Source organism: Antedon bifida, chromosome 3 (genome assembly GCF_963402885.1).
Source record: "Antedon bifida chromosome 3, ecAntBifi1.1, whole genome shotgun sequence".
NCBI lineage: Eukaryota > Metazoa > Echinodermata > Crinoidea > Comatulida > Antedonidae > Antedon > Antedon bifida.
Window position 1 is genome coordinate 29,433,476 of NC_136228.1, and position 17,043 is coordinate 29,450,518.

The 17,043-nt window shown below is 30.8% G+C and overlaps 1 protein-coding gene across 2 annotated transcripts in view; it reads left to right on the top strand.

Annotated features, from left to right (window-relative positions):
• The window catches only part of LOC144836906 (heparan sulfate 2-O-sulfotransferase 1-like), an 81,356-nt gene that overhangs the window by 46,008 nt on the left and 18,305 nt on the right, over window positions 1-17,043 (top strand). For both annotated transcript variants that reach the window (XM_078691830.1, XM_078691831.1), the window contains exon 3: window positions 12,705-12,790. In XM_078691830.1, coding sequence (XP_078547956.1) covers window positions 12,705-12,790 — 86 coding nt within the window. The remainder of the gene's footprint in view (window positions 1-12,704; window positions 12,791-17,043) is intronic.

Consider the following 17,043-nt stretch of genomic DNA (forward strand, 5'->3'; position numbering starts at 1 on the left):
CTTTTTAAAATTGATTTCTTATTTTTTCGTCGTTTCTAGAAACAAAATTAGGTCAAATTCAAAGTGTGCTTGAAGATTTATATTATACGTTATTGCTTGAAGGGTTTTCAAATGTGATGATATAGGAAATTCATGTATATATCATATAGCTTGGTGGGTATTGTACTGTGCTGCTGTACATGTGGGTATTTCACATCAATCATTTAAGGTTTAAGTATAGCTACTTATGTTTCTACCTTGATGTGCAGAGAGAAAGACAGCAATAATTTATCACTGTAAATTATAAAAAGTTAGCAAAGCATTTATCATTTAATTTTATTTTTTTTCTCTTTCGTTGTGATGTGTGGAGAGATATAATGTAAAATATAAATGAGGTTAAAAATATCATTATGTACAATCAGTTTTCAAATTGCTTATGCAATATGCTGCCTTAAATTTTGATTACTGTAATTTTAGTTATTTGATTTAAGCATAATTTGATCATTTCAATTGATTATTATAGCTTAATGTTATGTGTTTATGATTATTTCCACTTTTACTTTTAGGTACTTTGCAATGTGATGTAATCAGTTGTAATTAAAATTGATCAGGAAAGTTTCCTCACAATGACTGTACAACTGACCCTGTTGGGCACAACAGCTGACCCTTTCAGACTTTGCTGACCATTTCAGATACTACCGCTGACCCTTCCAGGCACATGTAATCTCTGGCCATTTCAGACACAATCGTTGACACTTTCAGACACAACCATTGACCATTTACAACCATTTACTAATTCAGACATTCAACCATTGACCATTGTCAATGACCATTTCAGACACCACCATTGACCATTCAGACAACTGTTTTCTTTTGTAACATCAGGGAAGAGTGATTCTCTTCACTGGTTTAATACAAAAAGATGTCTTTAAAGATACATTTCTGTATTAAGATTTACAATCAAACAACACTCAATTTTTAATACATGTATTATATATTATTGAATAGGAATGCTTACATTTTGTTTACTGCATGGATGGTGCAATATGCTAATTTATATAATTATTTTTGTCTATTATTTTAAAATTTAACCTAAAAATGGGTTTCACTTTCTGAATTCTCTCGTTTTGGCCTTTTATTTTTAGGGGTTGGGGGAGGGGTGTTGGTTACACCTTTTTGCCTCTGTAACAATAATCAGGAGTTTATTTTATAGTTTCCAATGCAGGTGATAATCATTTAACAAAAAGATGACATTTATTATTCCTCTGTGATTCTAATAATACACACATAAACTGTATAATTTATTTATTTTGTATTTTCTGATTGGCTGCAGAACATTACTACAAATTCCACATATCCCACTGTTTCTGTTGATTGGCATTTAACTATTACAAACAGATGATATATTATTTATTTTTATTGTCATTTTATTTAATGTTGCAAAACAAAATATTAATGCGTCACTAAATCGTAGGAGATAGACATTTAAGAGAGTTCACAGAAGTACTGCTAGCCATGGCAGTGATCACAGTGGTCCTCTCCAGGGAAACCTGTGAAGACCAGTTGCACTGCTGGTATCCTATGGGAAACAACCAGGTGGGCTAGAGCTAGGCCAATTCAATTCACACCTTGTATCCTATGAGTAGAGCTATTTAACCTCTTGACTTCTGTACAATCAGCTAGGCTATCCATTCCTTTTAAACCTATTGCTGTATACAAAAATACAATCCATATTTTTAAAACAATATCAACTGTTAATTCAGTAGGGAAATTATTAACATTTATTGGTTTGCAATCTATGATTTACAGATACAGTACCACAAAAAAAATGTTTTCATTTTTCAAAAACAATACAAAGTTGATTTTTTTATATAATTTAAAGTCTAAATAATGATAATTTTTAAAAACCACAATTTTCTGCAACTTTATTTTGTCCTTTATTTGAAGTTTGACAGATAATTGAATTTTAGTAAAAAAAAAATGTGCTAGAAACCATATTTGTTAAAAATCTGAAAAGTACTCAATGTGGTAAAGTATGTGGACTGTCAAAGTGAAAGTTCAAATCCAGCAACAATCATTTTTCTCCTCAAACACAATTTTCAAGATTAGCTATTCTTTTTACAATTATTGCATTCCAAATAGAACAATGTTTGATTTTGAATTTGAATAAAGTTATTTATTGAATCAGATTTTGTAAATGCTATAATTTCATTTCTTGATTTTGGAATATTTCAGTGATTAAAACTATAATTGCAACAATTTTTTATACTGAATCACATTTATTATTGTTAATTAAGAAAAATAGTTTGTATTTCAAAACCACAGAATAGCTATGTACTTTTACAATTAAAATCTGAAAGTGTATCTCAAGATTGTAATATTTAACTATATCTATCAAAGAAATTCATCCACATAAAATAGTGGACCTACATTTTATTGTAACCAAATCTTGAGAACATTGCCAAGAATTTTACCTTAATAAAGATTTTGTAATATTGGCAATTTAAAATTTTACAGTACATTAAAAAATTTGTACTAGTTTTTGTACAATGTGAATATGATTTTACGTAGTGGCTATAATTACGAGTGAGTCTTAAATTTAGCCTTAAGCACTGCTATAAAAAGAAAAAAAAACAATTTACAGAGGGCGCTATTATGTATAACTTGATTTCTATAGTTATTGACAACCGTTTTTTTCCAAGCAGTTACGTGGCTACGAAGATTATTTAACAGGTTTTTTTATTAAGTTCATCTATAAAAGAACTTGGGAACAATATTTAAAATCTGGTTAGGCGCTGCACTACTGGGTGCCATGGGTTCATAGAGGGCCTAATTCGAATTTCCTCAGTTTTCAGTTAGGCTTGAGGATTAGAATAAATATCGTTACCGTTAAAAGGATCCTTTAATTTGAGGGTTTCCTGTATTCGATTTCATTCAGTACTGTATGCATACTTTCTTTATTCTGGAAAAATTGAATTTGTTAGTGTGTATAAATTATACATTCTTGGAAAAAGAAATTCTTTTTGCACGTACTAAAACGCTTTATTTTTAGATTACAAATCAACTTGGACAATATTAGTATAGACGTTTGCTAGTTTTGATATTTATCACAAAATGTAATATGCAAACTAGAAGGTCGCATCTTGTGTTATATTTGTAGGAGAAATAAAACGTTGACATTAAAAATCAAAAGTACTCACTCGGCCGACGGTGAGTAGAGCTTAATGTTCTGTAAATATGTTTATTCGTCAGTAACATTATTTCAAACGATACCGCATTCGTTTATTGATTTTATGCGTTGCCAAGAACGAAACAAAGATAAGAAGAATTGTAAAAGAAGTGACATGTATGCTTCTCAACGTTTCAACGATTATTTGTTTATAACGTAGAGAAGATGTCGTATAAATATTTAACAATTTGTGAAGATTATTTGTAAAGAGAAATTAACAACATTCAAAGTTAATGCAACAATTATACAAGAAAATAATTGTTAGTATTATATATATTTTTTTTTAAGTTAGGAGTTTTCTGATAACATTTAACAATTGTGGTAAAAGAATTTGTTGGATCCATGTTAAATCAGCTGCTCCAAATTGATAATTACATGGTTATTATTTCTGCATTTTATTGGTTTTTCCCTCATGTCATGTACTAAATACAGAGGCCTAGGAAGTATAGAACCAATTATTTTATAGTAGTCTAGGGAGAAGGTCCAAATTTTTTTTTTATTGCAAAATTGTAGAATAAACTTCTTGTTTATTTATATTCTGACTTATACATGGGCCTCAGGATCTAGGGAATAAGGCTGACACTTTGCTGATTTGGGTTTGTACTAAATACATGTGCTTAGGGAGTACAAATAACTCCACTTTAATTAGGACTTGCACTAAATAGGGCCATGCATGCTGTCCCATTTGTTCAATTCAAAAGCTACTGTAGAGGTGGCATTCCAATTTCCAAAATTGACAGATATATTATTAGTACTATTTAGACCATATGGATTGTGGTGAAATTAGTTTAGGTGTGAGTTGATGTTTTTGATTTGTTGGTTCTCATGGTCAGTTATAAAAGACAAGTTCTGGTTGTACAAATTAAAAATTGTAGTCATTCAGTCTGATGGCAAAGATCAGAAGTTGTTTTTATTAATTGATCATTCTTAAATGTTGCTAGCAAACCACCTGTTTCATTCATTTCTTGCTGGTCTGGTTGTCATCCATCTTCGCTGTTGCGAAACATAAAAAATGACTTTAGATGCGATATTGATTTCCTTTCTTTTTACTTTGTGGCAGTTTGATCTGTGAAATAACATTCAATTCTGTAACAAACTTCTTTTGGGTGGGGATGTTTAAAATCCAACAAGAGTAGGCCTACCTGTACCCATTCAATTAGAGGGCTTACCATGTCACCTTGGACTCGTTCTTTCTTGTACCAAAACTGCATCCACCAAGTTTTAAAGACTGTGCAACCACTAGTATCTAAATAAAGCTTGACAGATAAACAGGCTGACACGTAAAGTCTGTTTCTGCTCAGAGCGCCGAATAAACTGATTTAAAAAATGTAATTTTTATATTGATCGCATTTCTGCTCAATTTTTGCTCCAAAATAACCGTTTCAATCAGTGAATGGTCGTTGACAAAAATCATTAAAATTACCCAAAATGCAATGGTCCTGGCAGTTAATTCAAACTTTACTGCCGTGTAGTTGACTCAAAGTCAGCAGCTGTCAATCAAATAACCGTTATTTCGTGTTGCAGCTAAAAATTGCTCAGCGATAACCGGTTTATGGCGTTCTAACACCGAATTGAATGGGTGTTTTTAACCGGTTATTTTGCACTGCCTTTTAACCGGTTACCACAAAATTGTCCTGTTTCTGCTCCCAAGAAAATTGGAGTTAATTTATTCACACTTTTAACCGGTTATTTTTTTGCAGCAGAAAACGTAGAGATTTGGTGAATTATAGTGAGATAGTATTGTACAATGGGAATGGAACAAAAGAAAACATACACATTGTTAGAATTTGTTTGAATTGCCAGATATCACTTGCTTGTTTTCAGAATATAAAACTTTGATTCACTCTAGCATTTATGGATTTCAATTTGTCGTCAAGATTTAAAATATACTCTGTGCTTATAGAAAATTGATTAAATATAAGTATAAGACTGAGCTTAAGTTCAAACGATTTAAAAAATTGTTCTACAGTAGTATGGCCTTTGAAACGTGAAGTAATTTGGTTCTAAGGATTAAGATCAATTTGTCTAGGAGATTTATTTTCACACTTTTATCTGTTGTAAAATTGATGAATGACGTACTGTAAGGATTTGAAGTTGCTACCTGTAGATACATCAAATCACTAAAACGAAAATAAAGTAGATTTCATTATGAGTTAAACGTTTTACATGCATAGTGTAGATGCATTCATATAGTGTACACACACAAATAAGCAATTCTGTTAAAAAGGTGTCATACTAAAATCTGAAAATAAAGTATTCTTCAGCCACGAATATTAAACAATACATCGTTATTGAAGATGGTCGATCGATGATATACTGTAGCATCACATTGTTTAGTATCTAGTTTATGTACAGTAAAACATACCACAGCGCCAACAAGTTAGGATTTGGAGGAAAAACTATACCAAAAAGAGATTAATTTTAGGTGAAGGGTCTAGTGAAAATGATTAATTTAAATTGGAACCAGGCATGGACATTTTGGCTGATCACTCCAGCCAGCACAATTCCTTCATGATTCTTTTGTATTTTATTTGTATGTATGTTGGCTATGTCCTAGTTGTCTCCAAAGTTTAAAGTTGCACATTCTGTATTTTGCTACTTAAAGTCTTTTATAGTTTGAATACCACACATAAATTGTTGTAGTATACATGATGATAAAATATAACTAAAGTTTGAAAAATAACACTTATATTTTGAATCGTTGTCATGTTAAGTACTACTCGATTAAAAATGCTATTAGCGTTTGTAAGTTAATACAAATATGTAATTGTATTCATTTTTACTTTACAATTTAATTTTTCGGTTTAATATAAATGTTATTTTATTAATAATAGAATTTTTACTAAAATTTCACTATAAAAAAATGTGATTTAATATTTGAAATGTTTTAACTTATCAGATAGTCTATTAAAGTAATAGCGATACTGCATACTATATTTTATCATGGAATTCTCATTAATATATGTATAATTTCAAATTTTCTAAGTTTTTCTTGAGTGTATACATTTTATATTATACGTTTTTAATTTTAGTATAAATTCTAACTTTTTTCACATTTATTCAGCCAATGTATGCATAAATAATAAGAAATTGGTTTTTTTTCTACACAAATGGAATGGATAAAATCGTCTTGCAGCTATTGACTCCATTATATCAAAATTAATTTATTAATTACCTGTTCTCAGACTGTGATAGAATATTTAATTTTAGCCCTAGTTCCATCTTCTATTCTCATTATTATAACTGTTTGGCCCTTATTCGTTGTAATGTTTCTGAAATCCAGATTTGCATATGAACATGCTCTTTCGTAGCTAAAGAATCCATGCCTTATGATCCATTTCTTTTTCAATTCAGAAAAAAATTCAGCTTCAGTTTTTGCTTAAAAACTCCCAAGAACATGGAGGCAGTTTTCAAATAATCAAATTATTCTCACAGATTGTCAATATTTTTAGAATTTTTAAAAATATAGGATAGTCTCAATTTGCTAGTTTAAATTTTATGGAAAGATGATGTTGGAATATTATTAAATGAATTGTCTTGTAAAACTAATTTTATAATATTTAGTTTCATTTACATTTAATAAAGAATGATGTGTTTATATAACACACATTATATTATCCTATTTCCTATTTCAAATTATCGTGTTGTGTATAATGATTAATAATTCTTGTTTATTATAAAGGTGTCATTATTGTACTTTATTGCAGTTAAAAGCTATCACTATCATGGTATAAAATATTCCCCTAAGTCGTTCAAACTAAATCATGACAAATTACCCAGGCATAATTTGAATTTTAGAATATCAAAAATAATTTATTTAATGAGCTTTCTCATTTTCATAATAGACAATATCAAAAAACACATGGTTTGTGTAAAATAATCCACATTCAATGTTTTTCTTTCATAAGTGAAGATGACTTTAACCCTATGGAGAAAGTGGTCCCCTGTGACTATTCAAATCCAATCACCTAATTCATTTGTTCACACTGTCTGTCACAGAACCTGGCATGAAATACGAGTTCACATTACAATTGTCTTTAATATTGAAATATGAGTTTACCCTGCACTTTACAGTGTGCATTGATCGCAGCCTGGGTTGTTCCAAGATCACATGCTCATCTGAGTATATACAGGGATGTTGTACTGTACTCATGTATTATGTACCAATACAAATGTGTATAGCTCATATAATGTGGCAAATTTATATATTTAAAAAGATGAGTGTAAGCTTGGAATTGAATTTGTGAACACACTCTCGTCGGGAATGCTCTTTTAGAATGTTTAGTGACAATATAAAACTATTCTGAATTATAAAACATCCGATTAACTTTATCGATTTTTTTTTATTGTTTCATTCATCTAAACGTAATTTTATTTGTTCCTCAGTGATTTTATTTGTCCTTCAGTATAAAAAATTGCAAAAATACAATAAAATGTCATTAAAAAATTATGCTTAAACAGTACATTGATGAGATTAAGTTAGTCGCATGTTTCTCCCCCTTCTTTGTCAGATGTTCTCGCATCTAATGACATAACGATTGAAAAGTGTTATAATTTCATGCATATCAAATTTCAGGAATAATTCATTCTTACTTTATGTGAAAGTTGTAATATAAAATGAAGCATTTATTCAATTATTTAGTATATTTTTAAATATTTGTTGATAAATTTTAATCTTATTTTTAATACATTCTATTTTTGTACCATATGTGATGCTAACACTTGAGGTCTCTTCCTTCTGCATAAATGAATATGAAAATAGATTTTTAAAATACAGTTTTTTTAACTGCTAAATTTGTACTCCTAAAACAATCAACTCTCATGCGGTCAAACGATTCATGTTTGCTTTGTTGACGATAAAAGTTAGACATCAATAATTGGTTAAATGGCCGATACCCAATAGATGGATGTGTTTAACCATCATTTTAAGAACGTCAGGTAACTTTAAATTACCTGTTCCTGCTGCCAAGATATTTGAGTTAATTTATTCATGCAGTATTAAGCGGTTATTTTTTTTCGCAGAAGATTATATACCAGTAAACAATGTTTTTCCATTGAAAAGGAATTAAGGTACACCTATAATAATAGTTGAATTTATGTGCTGAAGTATTAATGTATTACGTGAAACACCTTTTGAAACAGACTCATGCACCACCACATCGCTTGCATTGCATGTACATGTCAATCCTTGTTGGCAAAACCGTTATAGATTTATCAAGAAATTTTAAATTCTATTGCCATCTATACCATCTATAAAGTTAATTTTATTATAAAAGCTCTTTATTTCAGAACTACTTATTTATATGGTTCTTCATAATAATTTACATTAAAAATTATATTTAATAATACATAGATACGACGGCCATTTTGTAGAGTCCTGTTTCTGAACTATTCAGTGTGCTGTCGAACTAAATTCTATAAACTCTTGACCTATACGTTACAAACACTAAAATATACTGCAGTTTCAGTTAATTTATTCATGCTCCTTTTCTCGCTGGATTAACTTAACATTATATAGTTATTTCTGTATTATCTTTGCTGGTTAATTCCAAATGAAATTGCGCTACATTAAAAGCATTGCAATGATGATATATAAAGCATATCTTTGACCATGTTTCTGGTTCTATTGAAAATGAACATGTATTCATCTATGTTATCAATCATCATTTGGCGAGCAGTGTTTTAACTACAAGTTTTTCTTAAGCATTCCTTTATTTAAAAAAAACCCAAATTGCTATTTCAGTATAAGGATTTGCTATATTTTTTTCCAAGATGGATACTCACCTTTGTTTTGTTGATTTATAAATATATATCACAGTAACCAATGTACTAAAATGGTGAAAACAAAATCCAATTAAAAGTTTTACCTATTGTCAATAAAAATAGTGTTCCCACCCACCTTGATAGAATATTCAAAATGCTTGAATGGTATTTGGACACCTAATAGTAATATTTCAAATTGGCGTCTAATCAACACTATCATTCTTTAAAAACATTCACTAATTTTGTTTTCACTAGTATCATTATTGTACATTCTTTATTGCAGCAAAAGTATGTGATGCCATGTGCTTCGTTTTACATTGTAGATTCTAATTCCTTTTAAATTGAGAGAGTTATACACCAAATGACAATTTTCTTTTGTGAAAGACAATAAAGCTTGTAATATTCCTTTCGGCGTATTGTCTTTTGTAATCGTAGTCTTCTTTAATGTGCTTGCGAATTACAAAGCTTCTATCGGATAAGGTTATGTTAGTAAAGCTCTATTTTTATCTGCAGACATAACTTTAGTTTTTTTTTAATCGCCTGTAGTAGTATATGGTGATATAACAGTCGTTTATTTATTGTCTTTCTAAATCCAAATGACTAAAATACCGCTAACCTTTGAATTTGAAATCACCGACAATGAAGGTTTGAGAGAGGCAATTACAGTCCAATGTCGATCTTCCCTCGTTAGATGCAACATCTGATAGCTTTACGGCCCATAGTATTTACGTCGATGACTACAAAGTGAAATTTTTTCTTATTTAAATCCAGCCAATGACTCAATACAGTAGCTAAATGAATATGAACATGGTCGTAAATTTCAAATGGCGTGGAATGTTGTAATTCCTGTGTGTCGTATTAAACGAAAAAAGGGAACGCCCTGTGGTCAATCAAATTCAACGTGTATCTGTACTGCGGTGTTTGACCTTATAATGCTTGAATTTTAATGGAAGATTGACCGGATTTTTTAAATATCCCCAAAGCGAAGATTTTGTAGAATATCCTCTAAGGCTAGAAATAATTTATAAAATTATTAAAATTCTGTTTTAGAATTGTCACTATAAGTATAAACTATAAGATTTTCAGTTCTGTATCTCAACATACAACAATATTTGTCCAGTCTCATAGGATATTCAGTAATACAACATCTCATATGTACGACATGTGGTGCATGTGATGTACAGTAAGGATGCTTTAATATACAGTACATCTATAGATATAATAGTTTATTCTTGATTCCTTGAACAGTGTGGGATCAGGTCAAATTTATTCTACTGCAGTTAATACATTTTTTTACTGCAGTAACATGATTCTAGTTTCAATATAGAATTTATAGCCATCACTGCAATAAACAGTGTGTATGATACTCAAAATAAATTACATAAACATATTTATAAAGAGAAATTTATAAATTATACTTTACTGCAGTAACTGCAGTAGAATCATTTTGATATTGTAATGTTAGTCTATAGTTCCTTGTATTAGCGTGAGGTTCATGGTAAACATGTCATTTCCTTGAAAAAAGAAGTAGGTAAGGTTGAATCTATCTTTACAGGTATCACCGTTTCTGATGTTATACTGCCGTTTCTGTTGTTGTTTTGTACTGCAAACTGTCTTCTATTAGGAAATAACATGATGTACAGTACCACGCACACCTTACTTTACTAGTGGTTTTTCGCAATACTCAATCCAGAACATGATATCCGAATCCAGCTGATACAATATAAACTTTAACAGAAATAATAGAACTGACTGTCATTACATTCCTTCTTATTTGATAGGTGATATTTTCATTATATATTTATGTACTGTATGTATGTAAAGGGTGTGTATGTAAAAGGATTATGATTCTGCTATTTAACTCCCACTTCTCAAAAGAAAATCTACACAAGTTACAGTAGATCTAATAATACATGCCAACACTTCCAATTTAGAGCAGTCTCCCGGCCTAACATCATGCCCCTGGTTTTCCACATTTTCTCAAGGTGTGACACTGAGTTTTGGGTTTGTGATCACACTTGCACACCTTAAAGCAGCAACTCTATCCACAAGAAGGCTACCGATTCCAAACCTTCTGATCTGGTAATTCTTCTGCACAAATTTTTTCAATTCAATCTATTACACCATGAATAATTGAAGGAAATACCTGTACTTCATATTAAGTGGAACTAAGTGAGCGATTTAATATGTAATTCATCTCAACTTTAAATTTAAGTCATTACTGCCAGTTTTCGCAACAATCATATTTTCGCTAAACTAGGTCTTCAGGTCGTTATGATTAGAAGATTCACACCATCACTTAAGATTATTTAACTGCGGACTTTTCTGTCAATTTTTGTTAGTGGGATACCGACATAGTAAATTAAACTTGTCAAAAATAATACAAAATTTAGTTTTTTATGCAGGATTGAATCAATTTATACTTTAAGTGGATATTTCAATATTATCTAATGTTTTTTCCATAATTTAAACCTTTTTCTGCTTTTTATTTGTCATGGCTACATATTGAAATGTCAACTACTTAAAGTAAAAGTTGCTGCAGTTAATAAGGTATATTGCAACATTGAGTCCACCTTACTTTCTGAGAAAAAAGTTTGTTATAATTTTTGTTATTCTTCAATTCAAACCTTAGAACAATACCAAAAATGAAAACTTAAATATTGCTATGCACATCGTCCACACCTCTGTACAGTAGTTCAGCCCAGTTAAACTGACATTTTTCTATTTTTGTATCAGTTTATTAAAAACTACTAAAATGGATGATAGCAAATTTACAGAATTTCATATTGAAGGCTGTTGTTTAAAACATCTAGTAATTTTATTACCACTCTTTTCTTAGTCTCTAATATTTTTTTTCTCATGGAAAACAGCAGTGCATAGATGTGTATTACTTTGTGTTGCTTTAAATATTTCTACCTGTGCTTAAACTGCCCTCATAATTAGGCCATCATTGGCTGATTCCAGTTGACGTATGCATTGACCAACATTTATGTGGTTCATTTTTTTTTCATCCTGTATGTAATGGAATTTTCTGTATTTCAATAAACATAAGTTAGGCTATGGATTTATTTCAATATTAGGGAATATTGAGTCATGTATGTATTACAGTATCTATTTCTAGTTCTTGGCACTTCTGTGTGTTTTACAGTTTATTTATGACTTTTAATGAACATATGAATTAAATCAAAAATACTACATGAATTTGATTTCATCTTCAAGGTAAATGGGTTCAAAAAGTGTATCTGCCCGAAGCTCTTTCATTAGTCGGGCAAAAAGGAAATATAAAAGTACCTCTTAATTAATTGTCCTTGCTTTTTCTTTTATCAAATTAAGTGGATGTCGGCATCATTTTAGTATCAACTTTACGCCTAAAGCAACATATAACTTTCACGTCATTCAGCGCCTAAACAGAATATGTATATTTTTTTTTGTATATTTCAAAGGCAAAGCGAGAAAGTATAAACTACCCAGCAATATTATGCTGAATACAATTTAAACTAAACTGTTAGTGTTAAAGCTTTGAAAAAATGTGAGAGTGAACAAACTTATAATAAACAGATATGCAAATATGACTTGTGTAACAATTTATTTCCCACTCTGTACATTGAGCCAGCACTACTCTCCTTTAATAATAAATGAATATTAAATATATTATTTAAATATTTATTTCTTTATCAAAATATGTTATCTATATTTAATTTTATTTATTGACTTCTGTACATTTTCTTTTCAGATGCGATTTGTAGTAAACATAACAAATTGGACAGCACGGAAGCCTGCCTTTTACCATGGTCACCTCGGTTTCATAGATTTTACAAGGTAATAGAAAGTAAAAAGTTTAAGGCTGTTTATGAGATTTTTATTAGCATGATGTTAGCAGCAGAGAAGCGGAACATTCTCAAATCTAATCAGCCATTCACAAAAACCAAAAGCCATGTGATAATTCAAAATTGTTGGCGCAAAAGTAGCATGTGCATTATAGCATCAAAGCTCCGCTATTCCAGGCGGATAGCCATTAAAAGACCAGGTTTCTTGAAGAGTCCCTGAAAAAAGTTTTGTAAAAATATGTAATATAGAATACATGGTATGCAAGGCAATCCTGTAGCTTGCAAGTGCAAGTTAAGAAACTGAAGAAAATATTAAATTTAAGCCTACCTATAGTCAATAAAAGTAATTTGTCTGCTGGCTGGGAAAATTGGCCATAAAATTGTCATGAGTTAGGCCTATTTATTAGCATTTTCGCTGTTCTCTGTTTGAAAAGTGCACTTCAGGGGAAAAGGGGGGTTCTTTTGAACCATACACCATACGAATACCATATAGCAAATTCACTATATAATTGAAAAAATAGATTCTATTAAAAGTATAATATTTACAGTGCCCATTCATCCCATTAATAATATTGCATTTAAATTAATTATAATTTAACACAGTAGTTTTCCCCACAAAGTCTGAAATAGAATACCCTTTAAAAGTAACAGGACAATTGCACTCTAGAGGATGTTGCGGCATAAACATGAATAGCCTCACTCACTTTAGTATGCAACAAGGGGATAGGGGAAGTGAAAACATATCATTAAGAGCTAGGTCAGGAACATCTAATCTATAACTCCTTTAGGTTAAATATTCATTGATACTTGGTCTAGATGCACAAAATATTTATATATCAAATTACGGTTATCTTGGAAGGTTAATTAGGTGAGGCTATTGCCAGATACTATCCATTTATACGCATAAATATTTATAATTTACCATCTCGAGAAATGAGTTTAATATAAATGATGAATTATGATCATATCTAAAAATTTGTAAATTAGTGTGAATACAGGACTAGAAATAAGAGGTCCATTTCCAGACAAGTCATCACTAAGATTGATGCTATAGTCCATGATTAAACATTTTAGGATTTTCGTAAATTTGGGTTTGGGCTACTGTAGCTTACCTGTATCAGACAAAAAATAGCCTAGATCACCCTACTACCATGTACTACCGTCATTAGTTCTTTGTAACATTGAGACACGTTACTAGCTTACAGAGAAAACATGATAGGTTTAACTGTGTTTAAAGTTCCTCTTATGTCTAAAATTGCAACATGGTTTTTCTTGTTGGACCAACTGCGGTTACTTAAAGTAATCTGCACTTAAATTACTGGACCAGTTTTCAGTAATATTTTCTGGACTGGAGATTGATATTAATAATCTACAAAAGATCTACATTCACAAGTGCATACAACCGAACCAAGAAGAATTGATATAAAAATTGGATTCTAGCTTCCATTTCAAAAAGATGTGCTTTCATCATTTTCCTCCTGTTTAATATTACATTTATCAAATATGATTTTGAACTTTCCTAGGCTACAGTACTATTTTTAAGTAAATTATTTTAAAAAAATAATTATAAAATCAATCAAAAAGTTCATTTATTTTCAATTAGACATTAATAATTTAACACTTAGTGGTTTACCCTGGTGACTATGAGAATTACAGAATACCCCATTCGGCTGTAATCTTAGCAGAAAATGTTTGGTTTAGGAGATGAACCGTGAACTGACAATATTTGTTCATGCCCTTCTATGTTATCAACACCTTTACATCCCATTTGAAGGACAAGAGTATCTCAAATAAAGACCAGACAGGTCTTAAACATCGTCTCATTCTGTTTTGTGAATCAAAATTATTACAAACAATCAACTGTTAGTGTTTAGACAAGTTTCCAAAATTTAACCTTATTACTTTTCAGTCAATATTATACTTTGCCATTTGATATCAAATGTAGAGACTTCTACTATTCTATATTGCAATGAAGGTCGGATAACATACCATCGTAACTTTAATCCTTATTCTATAATAGAAAATTTAAAATAAACGTTATTTATGTATCTAGTCTTAACCGAAACGAAATTGAACTACATATTTTCTCATTGCTTCATCATAATAACATATCGTATATATTTCATTGATTTTATAAGTTTTGGAAGTTGATATTTTTCTGATTTATCATATGGTTATAAAATCGATAGGAATTATCCTTGCTATTGATTTTGATTCAGGTAAATGCCGTTGGCCAAAAATAATATAAGATAGAAATATTTCTAAATACCAATTTAATTTTTGATATAGAAATATTTTTCTTTAATTTGGCAAAGTATGTATGCAATTTTGGTTGTTAGACTAATTTACAAATTGTCATCATTCCAGTCGTAGATTTCTAATCAAATATTGAGCGAGACAAGAACTGAAATAACCTCAACGCTTTCTCCACACAGAGTTGTTTCAGTATTAAAGAATCACGACTCATTCACGCTGAAATTATTTTGATAAAAATGTAATACATCTATACCTTTAGATAGAGAATGTTATGGCTGTCTAGTTTTTATGTGACTATATTTTCATAAAATAAACGTTTGTAGCACATCTTCTCATGGCGATGTTGGCCATGTTACACAATTTTCTGTTTCTCAAGTTTTAGAGAAACACATACATAAACATTGGGGGAAATAACATACCGTATATTTCGGTGTATAAGTCGCACCTGTGTATAAGACGCACCCCCTAACTGAGAGTAAAATATCGGTATTTTTTATATCGTCGGTGTATAAGACGCACCTTATATTTCATCAAAACAATGTTTTTTTAAATTGTAATCAATATTATTGTAATAATATATTTTGTTATATCTGCAACGGCGTCCTTTATTTAGGTTTTTTCTTACCTAGGCTCGGCCGCGCCCAGCCTCAACAGCCGTAACATCGAGTGCATGACCGTGTGTGTAACACGTACGTGTGGGCTAGCCTCGCTCGATCATTTCGAGAGGGCGGACGTTTTCACGGACAATCGTATTCGATTAGTATCTATGTATCCGAGAAGTGTGTACGCTAGGTCCATGCTATAATCACCTGGAGAATATACTAGTCGAATACCGTACACCATGTGGCCGCCAAGAAGGGCTTGCGCTGGGGGTACGGCGATCGTGCGTATAACTACTGTATAAATAAATACTATTCCAATCGTACGTAAACGTTTACAAATGAAATTTTATCGCCATAATGAACAAATCTTTTCATCATATTTAGTATAACATCATGCTAAAATGCCTTGAAAACTAGGCAGAAGCAGGTTGCCGTTACGTTAGTTAGTTACTGTAGCTAGGCCTAGCCTACTCAGGCCTAGCAAACGAGGTGACGATAGCCTGTGTGGTGAGGCATTTATGTTCGGTGTATAAGACGCACCCTTAATTTAGAGGTCAAATTTGCGTGTCAAAAGTGCGACTTATACACCGAAATATACGGTAATTCGTCATATCAATAGATTTATCTGTTTGATGTGTACAGTAGAACACCCTCCTTTGTGGCACCACTATTTAGGGCAAATGTCTATAAAGTGGACTCTTTCAAATAAAAAGCAATGTTTTATAAACACTACTGCTAAACTTCTGTTCGAGAGACAGTATGACACATTGTTTTGTCTCCAAGGTGTCTGCTTAATATTAAGGGCTGCTGTATAACCTAATGTAATCTATAATAGAGACCATGGAGTCGACCACATACTGTAGGCTAGCACAATGCTGTTTTAGACAGGCTATAAAAAAAATCATTATTTTAATCCTATAAATAACTCATTAAAAATGGAAAATATACTTTTTTTTCATTTCTTGTATTTATGTGGCTCTCTTAACATTCAACTTATTTTTGTTTTTAAAATTCAAACAGATGTGAAATCAAAGAATAAAATGCTTTAAAGAAATCTGGCGCCAAGGCAGGTGTTGTGAGAATAATTTCAGAAACTATTAGCTCTATATTTTGACAGACAATGTCATGTATGATTTCAGAAACTATTAGAAGCACTATATTTTGACAGACAATGTCATGATATTTATTCATATCAACGTTGTAATTAATATCATATAGTACTGGTGTACATTTCGTTACCACAATTTTATGTTCCAAACTAATAGTAATAAAATTTAATTACAGCAAACGTTGACTTGGGCCTGCTTCTACTGATTAACGGCTTATAAACATTTATTTGAAAATATCTTTATTTAACGCTTTTAAATAATTCTCAAATTGATAACTT